General features: G+C 43.8%; 1 protein-coding gene across 15 annotated transcripts in view; it reads left to right on the forward strand.

The window, feature by feature from the left end:
* Positions 1–23,668, forward strand: part of TCF4 (transcription factor 4) — a 69,456-nt gene that overhangs the window by 17,774 nt on the left and 28,014 nt on the right. For all 15 annotated transcript variants that reach the window (XM_085042896.1, XM_085042900.1, XM_085042899.1 and 12 more), the window contains 2 exons: positions 8,695–8,756; positions 10,099–10,195. In XM_085042896.1, coding sequence (XP_084899022.1) covers positions 8,695–8,756; positions 10,099–10,195 — 159 coding nt within the window. The remainder of the gene's footprint in view (positions 1–8,694; positions 8,757–10,098; positions 10,196–23,668) is intronic.

Raw genomic sequence — 23,668 nt, forward strand, 5'->3', positions numbered from 1 at the left:
ATGGCTTTACCATATCCATGGAATGCTATTTTTGCGGCTTATGATTGGCTTGATGAGGCAAGGATGGAAAATCGACTGGGATGGCTGCAAAATGGGGAAAAAAAAAAAATCCAACAAAACACCCCAAAACCTGCAAAACCAACAGACCTCATTCAGAGAGGAAATCAAGGAATTGGTTTATTTGGAAATCCTTTTACCTCAGGGGTCAGGGTGGCTCTTTCCCCTGCTAATCTGGATTATTTGGGTCATTCCCAGTGTGCAGTAGGGAAAAAGGAAATCTGTTCTTTCAATATTGTCCTTCCATGCCACCTCCGGTAGCACAAAGTGGCACAAAAAGCGAATAGGAAATCCTTGGTTTTCACAACAAATACTGAAAACCATCGCTTTGTCTTTGTTCCATTTGCTTCCAAAGTTTGGGAGTCGAAGGATCTAAAGCAGGAAGTGAAATCTTTGTGGTTTTCCATCTTTGTCCATCTTGCTCTCTTCCCTTTTTTAACCATTTCCCTGCAATCGGCGGTGATTCTTTTTCACCCGAAATCAAGGCAAAGATTCTCGAAAAAACAAGTTGGATCCTAGTAAAACAGAAAGGTTTTGATTGATTTTTTTGAAAACCAGGGCAGGCAGGGTCTGAACTCCAACCTCCTTGTGAGGCAGCAGAGCCGAAAACAAAGAAGGAGGATCCTTCCTTCCCCAGGAGCTTAAAACCGGGAATCTAAAAGCGAGGCAGAACAGATGGATGGACAGATTGGGGAGCCTGGGAAAACAAAGAGCTGGTATTGTTGGGCAGGAATTACAGCTCCACCAAACCAGGGCTGGAAATCATGGATGGCTCGGGCAAAACACCAGGATCGTGGAATTCCTGTTTGGATTGGGAATTGGGAGGGGCTGGAGACATGCGGGAGCTTTGGGGCAGAGGTGGCAGTGAGGACATGAGGAAAGCCTGGGAAAAAAGATGAGAAATGGTGGTTTTGTTTTACACTCAGCTCCTATAGAATCAGTTTTTCTCAGGAAAAATTTGGCTCCTCGCTGGAGGGACAATGGATAAAATAAGCTGGAATGGGAGCGTTGTGTCTGAGATTCAGGGATGCTGCAGCTGCTGGAATATTGAATAGCTTAGAATTCACAGCATTCACCCAGTAAAATATATAAAACCACTCCAAATGCTCCTTTTCTACCCCATTTTTCTCCAGGAGAGAAAAGGATTCCTTCAATGGGAAGCAAACAAGAAACATTTTGGTCATTTTGGTCCCAGCTGTAGTGGTGGGATTGGAGCAAAGGAGCATGAAGTGTTAGGATGGTGTTAAATCTATTTTTGACAGGGAGGTTGGAAATCTAAACCCAGGGTTGATCTGCCAGAGGTAATGATCAGGGCAGGATTATGAAATTGCTAATTTATTGATTTTCTCACCTAATTTTGATTGCTGCTGCCCCAAAAGCCGAGAGCTGATTGGCATCTCACAGGAACTGCAGACTTTTCCGACAAAATCAAATCTGGAATTGAAAAGGGAGTGTTCTGAAGGGTTCAGTTTCTAGAATGCTTTGGGAAGAGCATGACACAGGATCTCAGCAGGTTTGAATCCAAGGGAATTGATAGATATTGGGATATTGGGAAGGAATTCCTGGAGAATTCCAGGCTGTGCCTGGGATACAAAGGTGACATTCCCTGTGGATGCCTTGGGCAGCGCCGGCGACAGCAGCCAGGCTGAGGTCAGTTGAGGTGACAGCGCTGTCCCCGAGCTGCTGGGTCAGGAAGGTCAGGCTGGATTTGAATTCCCAATTCCTCAGAGGTTCCCGGTGAGAGGATCCACAATCCCTGGCACAGCCAGCCTTGTCTTGTACCCAACTCCCTTTTCCATTCCAACCCTGCTTTTCCTCCTGCGGGAATGGCAGACTCGTTGGACACGTTCCAGACTTAAACAGATGTGAATCAGAGCCTGGAATAGGAACGTGGCTTTGCTTTTTCCTTTTTTTTTTTTTATTCCCTTTTTAAAAGGAAAGCTGCACCTTTACTCTCTACCTGCAAGAGCTGATTTAATCGAGACTTTCATTCCATTCCTGCTCCAGTTATGGCTAAAATCCTGCAGCTGGAGCAGCTGGATTTCCACAGGCAGCACGGGCCTGGATTTGCAGACTTTTGGATTTTGGGAAACACAGAGCTTGTTTGCTGTGGATTTACTGAATGGGGTTTGGAACTCAGTGGATTTTATGTTCCCTTCCAACCCAAACCATCCCAGGATTCTGTGATCCTTGGGAATTCAGTATCCAAACCCTTGTGGAAATCCTACTAAACACCCCACCTGCCCCTTTAAATCCCTTCGGGAGGTTTGGCTCTAAAACTGAGATCCAAGGAAAAAACAACAAATTAAATCAGTGGCAAAAGTGACCGAAAGGGGAGCCGAAAACTCAGCTTTGATTTATCTCTGGAACGAGCTGGAGACTTGTGAATTTTCCCAAAGTGCCATGGCAACATCCAGCTCTGTTTTGCAGCCTAGGAAATGTATTTTTGGAACTCCTGACTCACTCCCCCTTTGAATATTTCTGCTGGACTAGGAGAATGTGTTTCCTTTTTGCTTTCGTGCCACAATTCGGCAGGAAGAGAGGAGCAGTTCCCTCCTCTGGCACTCGGAGAATTGTGGGATGGTTTGAGTTAAATGGAATTTTGAGTTAAAAGGAGTTTTACATAAGGGTTTTGTTCTTCCAGTTCCTGTCTGGTGTGGCCACTAAGTTCTGATTGGAGAAATTGGGGAAATAATTGGGGAATGCAACGGCACTGAAAATTATTAGTACAAACTGGCCTGATCTGTACTTTTTTTGTCTGCTGTGTATAAATTCTGACCAGAGTTCCAATTCCTCTTTTCCCCAGTCACGAATATCTCAGTAGTAAACACCGAGTACTTCAACTGCCTTTTTTCCTCGCTTATTTTCCCTTCTTTGTCGAAATCCGAGAAAAAAAATAAAACCATCTTGGGGAAGGATGAATTCTGATTCCGAAGGAGACACCAAGCATTTTATAGCTGCTTCCACTTTAATTTGGGAAGCAGCCTATTTAAATATGCTAATGCTATGCACAGCCATTGGAACAGAATCCAGGCTATAAACTTCCCACTGAGAGCAGGAAAAGCTGCCGCTGCCTCCCAACGTGTTTGCCAACTCCTTTATTAGGAGTTTGCTAGCAAATCCTCCCGGACAAAGGTCACAGCAAAAAGGTATCAAGCGGGGTTATTTCCGACATTCCAGGTTGTTTTTGGATTTATGGTCGCATTCCCTGCTTTCATGGAATGGTTTGGGTTTTGGAAGGGATTTTTTGGAAGGGATTTGAAGATCATCTTTTGCTAGCCCAGGTTGCTCCAAACCTTGGATACTTCCAGGGATCCAGAGACAGCCACAGCTTTTCCAAACAAAAAATAATTTTTTGGAGTTAGCATAAAGCTTCATTCCCTTCATTCCCTTCATTCCCAGTCCATCATCTCCCTCCCAAGGAAAAGTCTGTGCTGGAGTTCCTGTTGTTCCGGTAATTCCGGATTAGAGGAGTCATTATCCCAAATTGGGGTTTAATGCCGGATCAGACAGAGAAAACCCTCCTTTCTACAACCATTCTTCCTAATTAATGAACTCTGAGGAAATCAATGGGATGCCAAAAGGATCAATAGCTGCACTCTGATCAATTTGCTCCAATATTGTCTTTGTTTCCCCAGTACTTTATAGATAAATCTGTCATGAGCTGCCAAAGTGAGGAGTGTGCCCAGATTTGGCACCCAGTTATTTTCCAGGGGTAATTAACAGGCAATTGGAACTCCCTGGAAGCACCAGATTTGATGGAATTTTATCTCTGTGGAAGTGAAAATAAATACATTTCTATCTACATTCCAAAAATGACACCAAACTACCTGGCTAAATCTCTTTTCATGAACCTAAATTCCATTTTGCTTTCCTGACAGTAAAATGAGATAACAGGAAATCCCTTGGGAACACTGAAAATGCCATCTTGGAGTCAGGGATGCAAATTAAACACTTTTTCACTTCATCCTGCAGAGAAAAAGTTGGGCCACACTTTGGAAGCAGAGCAGAGAAGAGAAGAGTGATTATTAAGAGAAGAGACAGTGATTATTGGACTTTGTGACAGGAAGTCATTGAGAATTTCCTGAAAGGAGTGGATTTGCATTGTGCTTGGAGCTTTGGGACTGTTGAGATATTTATAGGGAAAAATCCAAGAGGTTGTGTGTGGTTGCAATTAGCCAGATTTCCTATAAAAAATAAATACACGGCAAACAGCACTGCTTTTCCTCCTCTCTGCAGCAAAACCCTGAATTGAGCTGAGCTTAAATCTGAGCCCAATTTTGATTTCATTTGCCCAATTTTAGGCTCTGAAATGCTCTGTTGACACTGGGAATGGGAGCCTGGGAATGCCTCAGGTTGGATTTATGATGTGGTTGGAGACGAACCATTCAGCATGAAGATGTTGACATTTCTGGGGATGTTTAATTCCACGAGGAAATGCTGAAATATGGAGTTTGGGGAGTGATTGAGCAATCGGGCCCACGTTGTTTTGATTCCCTTCCCTTGGGAAAATCTGATTTTATTTACAGGGGAATTAATCATGAGTGGCTTCACAAAGATTACTCTTTATGTTTGGTCATAATTCCCCCAAATTCAGGGATCAGCTGATCGAATCAATTCCATTTCCCATCAGTTTGGGGTTTTCATATCCAAATCCTTCAAGTTTCATCCCCACTCTGTTTTAACAATTAATCAAAAACATCTTAATTCTCGTTAATTCTCCTCTCTGCACAATAGCTTTTGTTTGGCTTCCTCTTCTGCAAACTTCCTTCCCAGCTTGGATTCAACCAGAGCCATAAAACCTCGTGTTGCCTTTGGGGATGTGGAGTTTGTTTTCCCATCCCGGAGGAATTCCTCTGATGGGAATTAATTTTCTCATCCCATAAGTGAAGCAGGCAAAGTAACATTTCTCTTATGGATTTATTTTGGGATGAAATTTCAGGCTGGGATGGATGAGGCTTGGAGCAAATTGAGGATCATTCTGACCCAAACCATTCCATGATTCCCTGAAATCCCAAATCCTCACAGGTCTGTCGCTGCTGCCTTATCCTCTCCAGCTGATCCCAGCATGCACAGTTGTTTTTTTTTTGCTTTTTTGCACATCAACAGGATATTCCGAGCGCGGAGAGGAAGGAAATTCCCGAAGTGAGCCACGTCCTGTTGTTACTGTGCTCCCAGCCCTGATTCCCAGGGGATACAATGAGCCCATCTTGGGGTTGGACTCAAGTTTGTGGGATTTATCCATCGAATTTGTGGGATTGCAGTGTCTCCTCCATTCCCTTTCCTCACCTTCCTAAGTGCTGCTTCTTCTAGGAGAGCACAGAAAGTTCCTCGTGCAACATAGGCAGAGTTGGGTTTTGGTGTCTGCTGGATTGATTGGGAGCTTTGTGTGCGCAGATTTTAGGGTCTGTGTATCACAAAACAAAAAAACAAAGCTTTTCACAAAGTACAAAGAAACCCCAAGAGCTGCACGTTCATAGTGGGGTTTGCTTTTTAAAGAATCAATTAAGTGGGGGGCAAGAGATTTGTGATGCTTCAGAATGAATCTTCCACTAGCCCAGGTTGCTCCAAACCTTCTCCAGCACTTCCAGGGATGGAAAATCCACAGCTTTAGTGAATAAAAAGCACTCTTGGATTGCTGGCTGAGATGAAAACTGCTTGATTTGGGGGAGAGAAGTGACTAAAGAGTGGAATAAAAGTTTCCACCTCCCGAGGTGAATGACGGTGACAAATATTCCAGCAGAGTCCTACAACACATTCCAGGGCTGAATTTATCCATCCTTTCTCTATGCTTCCTTTCATTTATTCCTTTCAAAAGATGCTCATAAGGATAATTTAGTCCTTAATGAGCTGACAGTTGAAAAAGTACAGAATGTGCTCCAAACACCTTGGAGAATTCTGGAATTCCTGGAATTCCAGAGATAGGAAGATGACTGAGGATGATTCAATTCCTTCTTCTTCTCCTGGAAGGAGAGCAGAAATCCTCGAGGGAAGGAATAAAACTGACTCTACCTGTGCCCAACTCCGGGACAAACCTCCTCGTCTCCTGGCTGACGGGTGGGGAGCTCTTGGTGATGAATTAATCTGCAGCACGATGAATTCATTTGCCATTCACTGCCTTGTCAGGCTGGTTTTATCCTCGTTGCAGCTTTTTTATTGCGAAGCACAATTAGAACATTGCAGATCCTGGTGGGATGTCATTCCAGTTTTCTTTTCCTTCTCTGGGGGGCAGCAGGGAATTTCCACCAGGTTTAGAAGTGGTCAGAATTTAGAAATTCCTCTTCTCCTCTTCCTCTTCTTCTCCATCCTGATCCAACTCCGTTTTCCATTTGCTTTTTCCGTGAGGATCCACAAATCTCTCTGGCTTTGCATTCCCTCAAATTCCCTCCTTCCCATCCAGGGAAGCTTCAAGAGCTTTAGAAATTGTCATTTGGGGGAGAAAAAAAATGTTCCAACTTTTTTTTTTTTTTGTTGATATCTGCGTCCTAGAAAATAGCAGTGTTTGGCTTCCCAGGACAATGTGGGGAATTATGACCTCAACCCCCCAGCAGCACAATGGAATTCTTTGTTGGTAACCAGCAGCTCAGGTTTGTTGTTTACGCCGATGTTTCCTGGCAGTGTCTCCGGATATTTCTGGAATATCTTTGGGAATTCGGGCAGAAAATGAAGTGCCTGGTTGATTGCAGGAATGCATTATCCAAGTGTTTGAGGCCTTCATCCTGTCCTTCTTCCCCATCACCTCCCTGCCTGTTGTTTTCGGTTTTTCTTCTCATGTCCTGATGATATTTCGAGCCAAACCTTCTAAAAAAAGATTGGATCAATGCGTGTGCATTTTAAATTTTCTGGTCCTTTAGCTTATCAAATATCCAGGTTTCTTCTTCCCTTGATCTTCCTCTTTTAATCCTCCTTCTATATTTTGTCGAGCTTGGTTTTTTTTTTTTTTTCATGTACTTTTTCAACCTAATACTCGGAGAAATCCGAGTTCTTTTGAAGAACAAAACGGCAGGAAAGGTCTCAATCCACCAACTGGGGGTGTGGAAATTAATTGGGATTAGCAGGCCTGGTTGAAGGTATTTTGGGAAGCAGGAATCCCAAAGATAAATTATTGGAATATGAGAATAACTGGAATTGGAGTCTGGGATTTCAGGGTTGATTTTTGGGAATCAGCACTGGAAATGTTGGAGTTTATCTGGATAAATCCAAGAACTAAATCACCAGGGAATTTTTGCCTTGATTTTGGTGTCCTTGAGATTTCACTGCCTTTGTTTAATTCAGCCCTTGAGAGGCCCTAAGAAATCCCTGGAATTCAGTTTAGGAGCTTCCAAACCTTCCAGATCATCCATTTCCAGGGAAACTTCCACTAAACCAGGAGAAATCTGGATTATTTTTCCCACCCCTGCTGGTAATTCCATCACTTTGTGAAATTCTCAACATCCCAACTGAAAATCTGGGAAGTTGCGAAATTAAATAATCCAGCCAGGGGGTCCTTAAGGGTTTTTGGGAGGGGGGGGGGGGTTTCAGGAATCATTAAACCCTTGGCCGCCTCCCCGTGCCGATTGTTTTAATGAGAGCTAAAGGGCCTTTTTTGCAATTACCAGGGAATAACCGGATTAAGTTCCTGGGTTATGTCAACCTGCTTGGATTCGATTACGGAGCCAGAAATGGATTTATCCGTCAGGGTTACTTCATTAAGGCTCCCCAGTGATGTTTTGCAGAGGATTGGGAGTGATTGGGCATTTTTTGGGGTGAAAATACCGGAAAAATTGGGATGTGGAAAATCCTTCCAGCCCCATTCTGTTATTCTGATTGATTTCCATCCAGTTTCACTAAAAATGGACACTGGAGTTGTGTTCCCAAAGCTCCCAAAATTTGGGAGAATCCATGGAATAAAATCCTGGGATTTTGAGCAGTTAATTGCCTGTTACATAACACAATTGATTTTTTTAAAAATCTGCCTAATTAACCTAATGGAACGGTTGATCGGATCTGTCAGGTAGATGATCCACAGTTTCTTTCCTCTTTTTAAAATTTTTTTTTTCCTGGAGCTTAATTAAATATTTACCTCCGAGTGTCTCGTGCTATTAACGAGCTCATCCGTTATGCAGAGAATAGAAATTCCTAATTGGATGGAAAGGATTCCAACTCCACCAAACGTGTCAGGTTCGGAATGTTTGAAATCCCTGGATTTGAATTGACCTCTTCCGTTCCTCCAGCTGAAATTCCCACTGATCCCACAGCCTGCAAGTCAAATGGATTTATTGTCCATCAATATGTTAGCCCAGGGATGGAAATCCCTGCAAATATTCCATGCCAGGTGGGAAAAATCCCATTGGAAATGTTGATCAATCCCAATTTTCTGCTGGAGAGCTGGGAAAAATTGGAGCTTTTTTCACTCTGAAACCAGCAAGGAATTTTGCTGCTCAAACCTCAGCATTCCTGAGGATCCAACTCCTTCCTGCTGTGAATTTCAATGAGTTCATTTCAGCCAGGAGGTCAGGAGGCACTCGCCGGCCTCGCCTCCTCTTGCCCAGCTCTTAATTAAAGGCACCGGGAGATTAATTGGAAAGCCTTAATTTCCCAGCGCCCTTGCGGAAGACGACTATGATTTTCTAAAGAACTTTTTTTTTTTGTCCCCAGATGTAGAAGACAGAACTAGCTCAGGGTCCTGGGGGAATGCAGGACATCCCAGTCCATCCCGGGTAAGTAGAATCTACTCTTTATCCTGCTGATGGAAATGTGCTGGAAAAGTTGCTTTCTCATTCCAATTTCTTTTTTTTTTTAACTTTAATATTTCATATTTCTTATCCCTGCCTGGAATTTGGGGAATTCTGTCACATCCTGGACCATCCAAGCTCCATCTCCAGTATTCCCTGCAGGAATGTGGCTTGGGAATCTCGGAGCTTGCTGGGATTTGTAAGACAGCTGGGCCCAGTCAGTTCGATTGCTCCCGTGGATGGTTAGCCGCATTTTTCCGACATTTCAGGATCGGGATGCTTCGCTGGGAAGAGCAGCTATTTCCAGCAGCACAGCTGGATCCTTCTGAGCTGCTGGCAGACAGAGCAGCTCCGTGGAATTGATGGGAGCAGCATTCCCATCCGGAGCATCCAGGCTGAGCCCAACAGCCCAACCCTGTTTATTCCTGTTTATTTCCTAGAAACTCCTGGTTAAAAAGTGCCTTCCTTATTTAAATTGGTTTCAAGTGCTTCTTGTTTCCCAATTAAATTGAAGGATCAGGACTCCAGCAGCTCCAGGGCCTGGAATGGCGAGGAAGAGCAAAATTCCCATTTCCATCTCCTCCTCATCCTCAATCCATCCCCTAGTTTCCCCCATCCTGTTTATCCCGTTTATCCCATTCCTGCCTCCGAGGAAGAAACCCCAGCACTTTTTCTTCTTCTCCTTCCATCCTGCTTTGCATCCATGACGTCATTCCATCCATGCCTTCCATCTGTCAGTTTGATTTTCCTGCCCTTTTTTTTTCTCCCCTTGACACTTGCATTGCTTCCGAGGAAAAAATGTTTTGAAAAGGAAGTTGGGGAATTGGCACACACCGATTATTTCTGCCTCCAAACCCCTGAATGAAGTTGGGAGATAGAAAGAAAAGGAGCACGAGCCTGGGAAGGATTCGGGAATTTCAATCGAGCTTGGGCATTAAGTCACGGAATTATTCCACAAACAGCCTGACCTCGCTTTTCCCTGCTGGAATGGCATTTCCACAGCGGGAGGCTTGGTTTCGCTGGAGTTTTTCTTCCGTGTTTTAAGCAGAAAGAATCTTGGGAGAGGCTGATTTGCCCAACATAGAATTTCAGGAACATCAGGCCTCCGTTCTGGATTCTCCGTACGACAAAATCTCTTTCTAATGAGCTAAATGTCGGAAATTACACCAAAAATTCTCTGGAATTTATCATTCCAGACAAAGAAAAAATCAAGGGAATTGATTTCAATTCCCAGCCTTCAAATTGAGTTGGGAATTCTGGATTTTAGGTTGGGAAAATGCTATTCCGAGGTGTAAAATGGTGTTTTTTCCCCCCAATTTCTTGCCAGAACTACGGAGATGGAAGTCACTATGACCACATGGCGAGCAGAGACCTCGGCTCACATGACAATCTCTCTCCTCCTTTTGTCAATTCCAGAATACAAAGTAAGAATGTGGAATTTCCTCCCTTCTCGGGTTGGTGGAATTGGGATCAGTGGGAATTGGGATCAATCAAAATCCAGGGGCTTCAACCCCTCATCCTCATTTTTTGGGTTTGGTGTGAATTTATTTGAATTTTCCATTTGAAAAAGGTGCTGTGATGATGTTTATTATTTTATATCCATTTTGATCTATATTTCCAATCTGTAATTGTGTTTTCCTGCTGGATTTGGGATACAGAATCAGCCCGAAAAGCTCTTTTCCTGATGTTTGACTTTTTCCTGGGAATGGGATTTTTAAAGCTTTTTGAAATCCTAATCAATGAATTCCAATGGGAACGGAGAAATAGGTGGTGAAGGAAAGGAAAGGAGGTGGTGAAGGAGGAAAGGTTGAATCCTTTTCCAACTGGAATGGTCCCGGGATTCCGTGAGAAAAAGCTCGGATACCCCGTGATTATTTAATTAAAGTTGATTAATGAGTTGGATTAAAGTAAACAAATGATGTCAACATCTTGCTCGGGCTGGGCCAACATCCCATCCATGAATGCTTCCCTTGAAATCCTCAATCCCAATCCAAGAAAAACACGGAGCTGTGCCTGCAATCGATCATCCTACAGCTCCGATATTCATCCTCCATCCTGGGCATATTGGGAAATAGTTGGGAGTTGCTGGATGCTGTTGGAGCTTGCAGACATCCATGTGGATTCCCGGCCAAATCCTGGGAAAAATCCTAAATCGTTGTGAAAAGTTTGGGAGAAGCCGAGAAAAGCCTGGAAATTTGGGTTTGAATCCCCCATTTTTTATTTGTTAGGATTCCGTTGCTCCCATGGCTTTAGCAAGCAGGAATATTTCACTTTGTGCTTCTGAACACCCCAGATTTCACCCAGCGTTCCTTGACTGCTCCATGGCTCCGTTTTACCATTTTAATGGGATTTTTTCCCGTCTCAGAAATGCTTTTCATCCCGGCGCCTTTGATTCTGTTCCCGTTGTTAGGAGAAGAGCTGGAATTTTTTGCAGATTAGCGAAGTTTACCCAACGCGGCATTAAAAAAGGCCTCGCTTTCAATTGCTAAACTGTAAACATTTGGGATGAAATTTTCCATGCTGTGGATCTGACTCAGCCTGCTCCGTGTTTTTTTAACCTTCTGCGGGAATGATTTCGACATTCCCTCAAATGGGATTACATCGCAGCCTGGCAGATTTGGGATTTTCTCCCTCGCTGTCTGGCATGGTAGGAACATTAATTCCTTTTCACACCACCTCTGTCATGGCAGGTGGCTTTGCAGCTGGAAAAAAGGGCACAAAAAACCGGCAGGGAAACATCCAAAACTATCCAGGAATTTCAGGGATGAGGCTTGGAGCAACCTGGTGATGCTTTCCGAGTCATGGAATCTTGGAATGGTTTGGTTTGGGTTGGGTTGGATTGGAATGTATTGGAATGGTTTGGGTTGTATTGGATTGGAATGGAATGGATTGGATTGGATTGATTGGGTTGATTGGATTGGAATGGATTGATTGATTGATTGATTGATTGATTGGAAAAGGCCCTAAAACTCATCCCATTCCATCACACCTTGCTCCACCCCAGGCTGCTCCAAACCCCATCCCACCGGGCTCTGCACACTTCCAGGAATTCTCCATCCTTGAAATCTTCCAAACCCAAACCCCACATGATTTGAAAGATGCCTAAAATCACTTTGTGTGATCCACAAAGCCAGCAAAATTCCCATTCCCAACCAGCAGTTAATGGATTTGTAAGCTCTGCCAGTCAGAATTCCGAGCTCAGTGTTCACCTGCAGAACAGCAGTGACAAGGACATCTCCATTTCTCTGGGAAGTATAAATAGAAACTGTCGACTGCAACGATTCCAGGGCAGCCTTGAAATATGAGTTTGTCCTGCAGACTCCACCGGGAAGTTTACATTCCTCGGCATTCGTGGTTAAACAAATCCAGGCATTTCTGAGGAGTTCTTTAGTGTGACAGCCTGGAGGGAAAGGCCTTCTGACCATAATCCTGCTCTGTAATCCCAAATTCCTGCCCTGTCCGTAATCCCAAACTCCTGTCCAGCTTCCCAACTCCCCTTTTCCAGGGATTATTGCAGCTTGGCTTGCTGAGAAGCTTTTCTTGCCATTTTGCAGCTGAGCTGGGGTTGGGAGTACAGGGAATTTTGGGAGCACAGAGAATTTTGAGCTGTTTGGGTATTAAGAGAAACCTGGAAGTGACTTCTTGAAAGTATTTGTGGTGAGGGAAAATAAATCCATTTGTGGATATATTGGATTTGGGGAGGGGAATAAGATGAACTTTAAAGTCTCTTTTAACACAAACCGTTCCACGATTTGAAATAATTATTTAAAAAAAAACCCCAACACCAAATTATCCAAACCAAATTAAAACCACACCGAAAGAAAAAAGGGTTTTAAAAAAGGAATTCTGCTTTTTGGGGTTTTCTGGCCGAGTTTTTTTGTGCCTGAAGTGGCTGCAGCCCCGACTTGAGCGAGCGGCTGCGGGTGGAGATTTGCATTACAGCTGGAAAATGGACATGTGGGAAAATCTGGGAAACAAAACCAATTTGGTGAATTAGTGGGTCATTTCCATAGGCAGTCACGCTCCGTTAAGCAGGGAAAAACAAAGGGTTTGTTATGCTCTTAGTTAAAACCCAGAGTGTCCAACAAAGCCGAGTTTAATTAAGGAGCATTCGCTGCTCGGCCCCGAAGTCTGAACTTCCCAGCGTGGAGAGATGGGGAATTAAAGGAGGAGTTAGATAAATAAAATCAACTTTTTGGAGGGGGAAGGATTGTGCTTTACAAACTCGCTGCTCTGCGCTTTTCCTTCCACAAAAGCTGAGCCTCCCTCGCCCCAGGATGCAAAAATCCCGTCAGGTTTTCCGAGTTTCATTGGGAAGGACTTTTCCCATTGGAAAAGATGGGATGCCGACAGATCCGTGCCGCCATATGGTTGGAATTAAGGGCATCACCAGCTCTTGCACCAGCCGGGCCGAGCGGGGCCGGGCTTTGATCCCGAGAGCATGAGAAATAAAAAAGCCGCGCGGCACGGATTTAACAGGAACCAGCAGCGCTTTAATTAGCTCCCATCCCTTCCTAACTTGCATCAGAGTGTTCCCCTTCGTTCCTGCAAACTTTTCCCGTGAATATTCCCGAAAAATAGGGATATTCCGGGAAGCCGATGCGGCGATTTGATGCCTCAAAACATTCCCGTTTTGCCTGTTGGTGTTTCTCTGTGTATTTGGTGGGAATTAGCTGGGAAAAACAGGTTGGATGGAGGAAGCAAATGGGGAATAAAAGCTGTAAAATGTCGGATTTGGGGAAGGAAAGCAGAGGGGAAGAGCAGGCGTGAGGTGAAGATAAACAATCGTGACGGATTTATCGCAACGTGGAAAGAGGAGGAGGCCAGGAAAGGGAATTTTAGGACCTGGAAAGGGGGAATTTATTGACAGATGATGTAGACACTGCTAAAAAATAAATGGATTTTTCGCCTCAGTGTTCACAAAAGAGGATGGGGAACAGATGCCAGGATCGGTTCGAAATTTCCCAGGAGAGAGGCAAGGAATATTGAAGGAAATAGGGATTATTCTAGACTGGGTGATCACACAGTGGGTGAGAACATCAGTGGATGGATTCAACTTGAGAGGAGCCATCCAAGAATCCTTAAATAAGGGAGAAAAGGTTGGAAAAATACCCAACCATCCAACTCCTCTCCATCCTGAGTTTCTAGCCATCCAGGTCTTGAAAATTCCCCCGGAACTGGGTGTGGAATTCTTCCCGCTCGGATTCACTTCCCCCTCTCCGCCTGGCAAAACTTCCTGAGCCTCTCTTTGATATTTTTTTTCCATGTGGAATGGTTTTGAGCCCGGCTCATGTGGCCAACACCTGGAGAATGTTGGGAAGGACTCTGAGCTTTGAAGCTCTGCTCGTTTCCTCCTCCTCCTCCTCGGCCACATTTTTCTTCCGTCGTGTCATGGGATTTGTGCTTGAAAAGAGGGAATATCAAATCCAGCTTGGATCTGGGCAGGGCAGTCCCCAAATCAGAGATCTTGACCAGCGACTGCTCCACCCTAAAAACCCTAAAAATGTTATTCCTAAGGTTTATTTTTTATCAGATTTCCACTCCTGCTACATTTTTGAGATGGAATTGTGGAGTTGTTAAGATTGTTAAAAAAGGGCTTTAAGTTGTTAAGATTGTTAAAAAAGGGCCATGATCTCCAGTAAAAGAATTTCAGGACTGGAAGGAAAAGGAAAGTTGTGCTGAGTGAAATTTTTGGAGGAAGCTGTTGATTTAGGGGAGAAACCATGAGATTATTCCAGGTGAATCCCAGAATCCTAAATCCTAAAGAATCCCAATCTTTGGGATTGATTTGAGTGATCATCCCATGCAATGAACATTTCCCATTATCCCAGGTTGCTCCAGCCTGGTTTAAATCACTTCCAGGGATTGGGAAATCCACAGTTTCAGCCATCAACTCTGGGAATAAAGGAATTCCCGGATTGGAGAGGAATACTAGAATCTCATTGTGGAAACCACGAATCCAAGGAAAAATCCCCACTCCCCGACCCCAAAATAATTTAATTTCCCCGCCCTTCCCACTCTCTGGAGTCACCAAGGTGAAATCCATGCGGGAAGGTCGAATAAAAGTCACATCAAAAAATCTCTTGGCTCATTTTTAGGGATGAGGGAGCTGCGATCCCGCCGAGCTCCTTGTCACCTTATTATTGGAGCCGCGTAAATCTGGCACGGATTTGTGTTTGCCAAATATACCCTGGCCTACATCAGGGCTTGCATTTTGGAATTGGGGCCAATTGTCACGCCTGTGAGTTGGGAATTTTTGCCAGGAAAGAGGATAATGAAGGACAGAGAGGAGTCAGGAAAGGAGAAAACTCGGAATGGGAAGCTCAGTATTTGTCTTTTTCGCCTCATTTCTTTGGGAAATTTGGGAAATTTCGTGGCTTTTTGTGCTGCAGTTCCTTTGGAGCCAAAAATAATGGGGAAATTAAAAATTATCCATGCAAATGTGTCAGAAAAACAATCCCACCTTTGGCCAGGTGAGTGGGACAAAACCAACTCGGGAAAATTGGGATTCATCACAAGCTCGGCTGGAAGAACTGAAATTTTCATCTCACTGCCTTAATGTCTTCTTGAATCCTCTCAGAAATTCCATTTTTTCCCTTATATTATTAATGCAGCAGCTGTTGCAGTTCAGGCAACTTCCAAAGGAATGGCAAATTCTGGGGGGGGGGGGGGGGAATGGGAATTTTTTCCACTTGGGAAAGAGCAGGAAGGGAATAAAGGGATCCTGATCCTCCATCCCTTTATTCCTGGAATTTCCAGGGTTTATTTCCAAGCAGGACTTGTGGCTCTTCCCTCTCTGGTGGCCTGGATGGTGTCCTGGGATTTCTATGGAGCTTCCTGGTTTTTTTAGGATATCGGAAGCTGGAATAACCAGGTACTGTGAAGATACCTGGGATAGTGAAAGAAACTGGGATAGTGAAGATGTCTGGGATAGGGAAGGACTCTGGGATAGTGAAGATGAACTCCAATCTCTATCCAAACCCAAACCACTCCAGCCTCCCCAATTCTCACCCCCGAGGGTGACACACCCAGATCTGGAAGGGAGTTTGGGTTCAACCCCCAAACTGGGATGAGCTCCCAACCCTCCAGAGCTCGGAGCATTTTGGAAACCCTCGGAGTGGCCAAGTTATGAAGACGTCAGCGGGCTGGGAGGCCGGCAAGGGGATGGCAGGGAAATCTCGGTGATCTCGGCGCCGCCGAGGTCCTGTGGGATGGCAGCGCCGTGGTCACTGGCAGAGGGCCGTGTGTGGCAGACTGTGAAATGGGGCGTTGCTGCGCGGCTGCGCCGCACCTGGGCCCTTCAGCTGTGATTGATCGGCCCGGCCATGTGGAATGGTTCCATCTGCTGCCGGCCTGCGAGTTCCTTTCCTTTCCTTTCCTTTCCTTTCCTTTCCTTTCCTTTCCTTTCCTTTCCTTTCCTTTCCTTTCCTTTCCTTTCCTTTCCTTTCCTTTCCTTTCCTTTCCTTTCCTTTCCTTTCCTCCTCCTTCCCCTTCCCTCTCCTCTCCTCTCCTCTCCTCTCCTCTCTCTCCTCTCCTCTCCTCTCCTCTCCTCTCCTCTCCTCTCCTCTCCTCTCCTCTCCTCTCCTCTCCTCTCCTCTCCTCTCCTCTCCTCCTCTCCTCCTTCTTCCCTCCTCCTCCCCCTCCCTCCCTCCCTCCCTCCCTCCCTCCCTCCCTCCCTCCCTCCCTCCCTCCCTCCCTCCCTCCTTCCTCCCTTCCTTCCCTTCCTTCCTTCCTTCCTTCCTTCCTTCCTTCCTTCCTTCCTTCCTTCCTTCCTTCCTTCCTTCCTTCCTTCCTTCCTTCCTTCCTTCCTTCCTTCCTTCCTTCCTTCCTTCCTCCTCCCTCTCCTCCCTCCCTCCCTCCCTCCCTCCCTCCCTCCTCCCTCCCTCCCTCCTTCCTTCCCTCCTTCCCTCCCTCCCAGCCCCAGCCCAGCGACTCTTACTGCAGCAAGGAGTTTTCCTGTAGCCGAGCCAATGCTTAATTAAAACCGCTGACATCATGGTGTTATAATTAAGCGTGGCATTAATTAAGCTGGAATAACGATTTTTTTTTTTTTTAATATAATAAGAGCCGTTCCCGATTGTGGAAGAAAAAAAAGTAAATAAAATTCCCAAATAATTTTTGGGAAGCCGGGAGAAATCCATCCCCACCCGTGCTGTCATTCCCGGGAACGGGAGGAGTGACAGCCACAGAAAGTTGGGAGAAATTCATCACGAGCCGTCGGGAAATTCGGGGGAATTATTTCCCTTTTCCCTGCTTTTTTTTCCCCCTTTTCCCCCAAAACTGCTGATCGGCTCCTGGCATTCTGATGGCTAATTATGCATCGGAGAGCTTCGACAGCTGCATTCATCATCATAAAATGTAATAATTAATGACATTCCAACAAAGAAAAATATGCAAATGAGCACTCATTAGCATTTTCATATTCAGCTTTGATAATGCTTTTGCTGACAAGGTTGTAATTAATGAAAATTCATGTCGCAGGCAGGAGATTGGATCGGTTTCATTCCGCTCACAATTCCCAAATGCTTGCATTATGGAAAATCGGCGCCTCTGCCAACTTTTTCAGAGGGGAAGAAGAAGAGAAAAAAAAAACCAAAAAAAAAAAAACAAACCGCACAACACACACTAAAAGCACCAGATGCAAATGAGAGGGAGGGAGTTGTTAACTCCTTCCAGCCCTGACCCCTCCCAAAAAAAACCCCCCAGGGAATAAAAACAAGAATTTTGGGAAAACTTTTCTCCCCCCATCTCGAAATTCCCTTTGGTCGTGAGCTCTGTTCTCTCTTGGCCTTATTAATTAATTAATTAATTCTCTGATTATTTGTGAATCCGAGGATTCCTCATACCTGGGCAGATCCTTGGGATCCAATCCTGGCTTCTCCCATGCCCTCAACCATCCATTCATCCCAATAATTTGGTTTTTTTAGGGACTAAGAACTGAATTTCTATTCCGCCCTAAAGCCGGCGATGCATTCAGAACAATCCGGTTTGATTTTTCATGATAATTTCCTTTCGGGATGGGCAGGATGCCCGGACAGATGGTGTCATGGCACCTGGAAGCAATCGGAATAAAATCCCATTTTTTTGGGATTTATTCTATTTTTTGGGAGTAGTTTTTAATATTTTTTAAAATATTTTTGGGGGGGAGTTCTTCAATTCCCTTCTCCACCCAACAAACTGGGATTTGGGTTTTGGTTTTTCCCCCCTAAAAATCCAGTTCATCCCAGTTTTCTACCAGTAAGGCAATTGGGAATTAATCCTTGCATTTGTAAGGTGACAAATACTGGGATTTTATTCCCAAAAAAAAACCCCTGGGAATTCATTATCAACCTTCAATAAATATCCCAAAAAGTCCTTCCAAAAAATCCTTAACCAAAAGTCTAGTTTGATGATTTTCCATGGGAAAAACTGAATTAAAACCTAATTATTTAATCTAATTTAATTTCTGAGGAATGGGAAGCAATGGGATGTGGAATGGAATCAGAAATTCCCATTCCTTCCCAATATGCTAGATTTCCCAAAAAGTGTTCCCAAGTTCTCCACTTTCCCCATTTTGGCCTAAAATCATGGATTAGAGAAAAAATATCTTCTTCCCTGAAGTTTTTATTCTCCTGATGGCTGAGAAAACAGGGAATTCAGGAATTAATCCCAGGTGAAATTCCCGGTTTTTTAAGGAAAACACTGAAATTTCAGCTAAAAATAACATACTTGTAAGGTTTTCCACAATCCTAGATCAAAGCCAGTTGTGGTTTCCTAAAAATATAGAAAATAACAGATTATTTGTAATATTAAATTCTTCCTGCCAAAATTCCAAGTGGAAAAAATTTCCTTAATTTTTGAAGAATAATTATTTAATCAAGCTTTTATTAAATATTTCATCATTTTAAAATAAACCCACTCTTACTCCTATTAATGATTTTTTTAATCCCAATTCTCTAAAATTCTGAAATAAATCTGTTTTAATTTGAATTTCCATCCCAGAAATTCCCTGAAATTTTGAATTAAAGGCCTGTTTTAACTCGAATTTCCATGCCAGAAATTTCCTGAAATTTTGAAATAAATCCCTGTTTGAATTTCCATCCCAGATCATCAACTAGCCATACAAACAATGGGTTTTTCCAACGGTTTCCATGAAAAAATTCCCGATTTTCCCCACAGCCACATCCCCAAAAAAGGGAATCCTGGAGGAATGAAAGAAATTTGGGAAATTCATTCTGCCAATGTCCACGTTATCCTCATTTTTATGATTGTCAATAACGGGAATAACCCAAATTGAGTTGATTTTTGGGCACAAAAACACCTTCAACCCAACTTAAAACCCCAAATTTTCAGAAGATAATTCCACCAAGATTCCCGATCGGAATTCCAACCCAATCTCCTTAATTGTGATGCATCCTCCGACTTTTCCCGTCCCATCTGCTCTCCCACGGAACATTTAACTTGTCACTGATAATGGATTGTCCTGCCAGCAGATTTTTTGCTCCGAGCGTTTCGGATTCGGGTTGGAGTAGATTTTTTTTTTTTTTTCCCTCCTCCCCGGAGATGTTGACCTAAATGCTGTGGAATTTTTTTTTCCCCAGAAATTTTAGGGATGGACGGAGCAGATTTGAAAGGAATTTGGGGTGGATTTTGAGGGACTGCTGAAATTCCGAATTTATGGGTGTAGTGCAGTTCAGAATAGCAGAAATTCCCAATTTATGGAATTTATTCCTGATTGGGAATAGCAGAAATGCCGAATTTATGGATGTGGCGCGATTGGGAATAGCGAAAATTCCCAATTTATGGAATTTATTCCCAATTGGGAATAGCAGAAATTCCGAATTTATGGGTGCTGCGCGATTGGGATCAGCGGAAATTCCGGATTTATGGAATTTATTCCCAACCGGGAATAGCAGAAATTCCCAATTTATGGATTTAGTGTGATTGGGAATAGTGTAAATTCCCAATTTATGGAATTTATTCCTGATTGGGAATAGCAGAAATTCCCAATTTGTTGGAAAAATAAAAATCCAAAGTGGGATTGGGAAGGTGAAAAGCTGTTGGAATTATGGATGAGGCAGAAGTTGGGAATGATTTCCCAACAATTCTTGGATGTCTCCTTGAATTTCCGGGGAATTCTGGAATGCTTTGGGTTGGAAGAGAACTTCAAAATTATCCCCAAATATTTGGGAAGTTTCGGTTTTCCTGCGGGAAAATGTGATTAGGGGATAACATGGCTTAGGGGATAACGGGGAATTCCATATTGTTTGGCAGAATTGATGCAATTCCCACTGTTTTCCCATCCGTTGGGAATCCTGGTATTTGCTTTCCCAGCCCATTTTCCTTGCTAAATTCCAAGAAAGATAAAACCCAATCAATGCATTTCCTTGGAATTTCTTCCCTTATCTCCCAGATCCCGAAATTCCCGGAATTTCCAGCCTTCCTCACCTCATTAAATATCCATATTCAGACCGGAAAAAAATCATTTTGTTCCAATAAATCCCTAATTTAATTAGGGCGACTTTATTATTATTCCTCTTGCAATTAGCGCGCGGATTTGATCTCTGGTTTATTAATCCCTGGAATGTTCCAGATTGGGAAGGAATTCTGGGATGGCTTGGAATGAAGCTTTCCTGTTATCCCAATGCCCAACCCAACTCCCATCCCAGATTTCCCAAAAACCCCATTTCCCCCCCCCCCCCATTTTCCCCTCCTTTTTTTTCCTTTTCTCTTTTAAAGAACAGAATATTCCAAAGTTCTGGAAAAATCCAATCTGATAGGAATTTTATTTTTCCACTACTAAGTCACTCATAGGCATTGGATAGCTGGGAGAAAATCCTCATTGATTAATTGGGATTTGGGAATTTCTCTCGCTCGCAGGTTGATCCCAAATTTATTTCGGGATAACTCGTTGTGTTGGGAATTCTGGAATTTCGCATTACATTTGGCATTTCTTTTGGCATTTCATTTGTCCTTCCGATCCTTCATTATCCGGGAAATAAAATCGTGGAAATCCGGGAATAAAATCATGGATTTCGGCAAAATTCCAGCTGGAAATCTGCAGCTATTAAAATCCCAATTCCTAATAATTCCTAATAATCCCAATTCCTAATAATCCAATCGCAATTCCTTATAATTCATAGGACATTATTCAATCCTCAGCTAAGTTTTACTCAATCTCAGCAAACCCCAATCCCAAAATCTCAAATTAAAATATTCCGCTTGGATTCATCCTTTCCAAAAAAATACGAAATCCAAGGAAATGTTGAATCCAAATCATTCCCAGGAATAATTTCACTTCTCCTGCTTCCCACAAAACCTCCAAGGTGCCTTTTTTTCTGGGGCAGAGGGGAAAATGGGACAATTTCTCCTTTGGAAGTTGCTGAAATTCCCTAATTCATTTTTCCAGATGTATTTCAACAAAACCACAAAGGGAATATTTTGGGGGAGAGAGAGATTTTTCGGGAAAAAGGGGATTTTTTCCCAGAGCTGAAATTCCACGTTCAGCAGGAAAACGGGAGTCGCTCCTTTGTCTGCGCCATGGTGGTGAAAATGCTGAGATTTCCCCTCTTCCCAAAAAATCCTTCACCTCCACCTTCATCCCCAAAACCACCGGGAATTATTCCAAAAATTCCCAAATTCCACCCCCTTTTCCCCCCAGTCCTTTTCCCTCCAACTCCCCCGGCCAAATATTCCAACCTCTCCTCGGAAAACGCTCAGAAAGCATTCGGAAAACGCTCGGAATTCTCCCCTCCTGCCTTCTTTATTTTATTTTTTTTTTGGAGGAGTCATAGCCATGGGGCTTGGCGCTGCCGCCGTTGTCTCCGTGCCAAAAAATATCCGCAGCGCCTGCCGCATTCTCCGACCGGAGAGCTCGGCTCGGCTTGGAATATTCCGCAGCGGATGCGGCTGGAATTGTAGACTGCCGAGCTGCACTCTCCAGCTTTTTTTTTTTGTTCTTAAATCCAAATTAAAATCTCAAGGAGGGGAGAAATTTCCGGCTTTTTTTCCTGGAAAATGCGGGAATAGAGGAGAGAGGAGGAAGGTTTTTGAATGGGTGGTGAAATAGATGCTTTCTCTTGAGAGAAATGGGAATTCTCTTTGGGAATGGAGTGGATTGGGAACGGGAAGGAGAATTTAGGGAAAAAATGGAGATGTGGGAATGATTTTTTCGTGGGTAATATCGGTGGTGTTGGATTTTAGTGATTTTTCTCCCTGAATTTGTGGCTTTGAACTCGGAAACTCAGCGAGAAAGACGCCGGAGATGAAAATCTTTTTTTCCAAACAGCAAAATCTTGTAAAAAAATTAAAAAATAAAAATAAAAGTCAATCTCCCGCTGGCTGCAGAGCCGCTTTGGTACCTCGCAGACTTCGACAGAGTCCTGGCCGAGTGCCCATTGATGTCATGGAAACACTCAAATTACTGGGAATGATTCACGTCTCCCCATTCCTCCCCCACACCCATCCAGAGTGCATCTCAATCCCCTGACAACTTGTAATTTCGCTGGGGGTTTTATTTTTCTATTGGGATAAATATTTTTTACACAACTGAAATTAAACCCCTGAGCCTGAGCCGATGGATTGGCGAAGGAGCTTCCGGAACGTGAAATTCCTTTTTTCCCCCTTGTCTTCCCTACTCTTGACTTTTCCCGATGAAAATTTCCTGATCCTTTCGCTCTGAAATTCCTTTTCCCCCCTTGTCTTCCCTACTCGTGATTTTTCCTGATGAAAATTTCCCCGATCCTTTCACTTTGGAATTATTTCCCATTCTATTCCATGATTTTTTTGGATCCCCAGAGTTACCGAACCGCAAATTGATTTCCGAATTTCCGAAAACCCCAAAAATCCCCGAGGGTTTGAGGAGAAGGAGTTTGGGATTCCCAAATTCATTTGGAGATGCTATTCCAACCAAATCCGATGTCCTTTGTCTGCCGAGGTCGGAATGGCGCCGGGATTGGGAATCCAATCCTGGCACAGCCTTGGCACCACCGGGCAGCAGCTGTGCTTCCCTTTTGTGCCCGGAGCCTCGGGAATTTTCGGTGGGAATTCTGCCTCCCCCCCTTTCTCTTTTCCCCGCCGCTGTTTTTTCCCTGCTGGAAGGGCGGTTGGGATTGGCGCTCTTTGTCTGGGAGAGCATGGGGCTCTGCATCTCGAAAAAATCGCCAGGAATGAGATTCCTGGGAAATCAGAGCGGGAAAAATAATGGGGACTGAGTTGTGCTGGCTTTGGTGGTAAATTCCTGATTAATTCCCGATTAATTGCCAATCTGTCCCAGGTGATCATTGATCAATCATTGGGAATTTCCTGGTTTGAGTTCTTCCAGCCTTGGTGGCAAATTCCCGATGAATTCCTGATTAATTCCCAATCCTTCCCAGCAGTTCATTGATCAATCATTGGGAATTTCCTGGCTTAAGTTCTGCTGGCCTTGGTGGCAAATTCCCGATTAATTCCCAATCCTTCCCAGGTTTTCATTTAGCAATCATTGGGAATTTCCTGGTTTGAGTTCTGCCAGCCTTGGTGGCGAATTCCCGATTAATTCCCAATCATTCCCGCGTGTTCATTGATCAGTCATTGGGATTTTCCTTCCCAGGTATTCATTGATCAATCATTGGGAATTTCCTGGATTGAGTTCCACTGGCCTTGGTGGCGAATTCCCAATTAATTCCCAATCATTCCCAGTTTTTCATTGATCAGTCATTGGGAATTTCCTGGATTGAGTTCTTGGTGGCAAATTCCTGATTAATTCCCAATCATTCCTAGGTGTTCATTGATCAATCATTGGGAATTTCCTGGACTGAGTTTTCCAGTATTCCGTGGTTTATCCATCGGGATATCCTCGGCATTGATCCGTCATTGTGTACTGATTATCCGTGTATTGATTATCCATGTATTGAATTGATTATCTCTGTATTGATTAT

The sequence above is a fragment of the Lichenostomus cassidix genome, chromosome Z (genome assembly GCF_008360975.1).
Source record: "Lichenostomus cassidix isolate B80296 chromosome Z, HeHo_3.0, whole genome shotgun sequence".
NCBI classification, from domain to species: Eukaryota; Metazoa; Chordata; class Aves; order Passeriformes; family Meliphagidae; genus Lichenostomus; species Lichenostomus cassidix.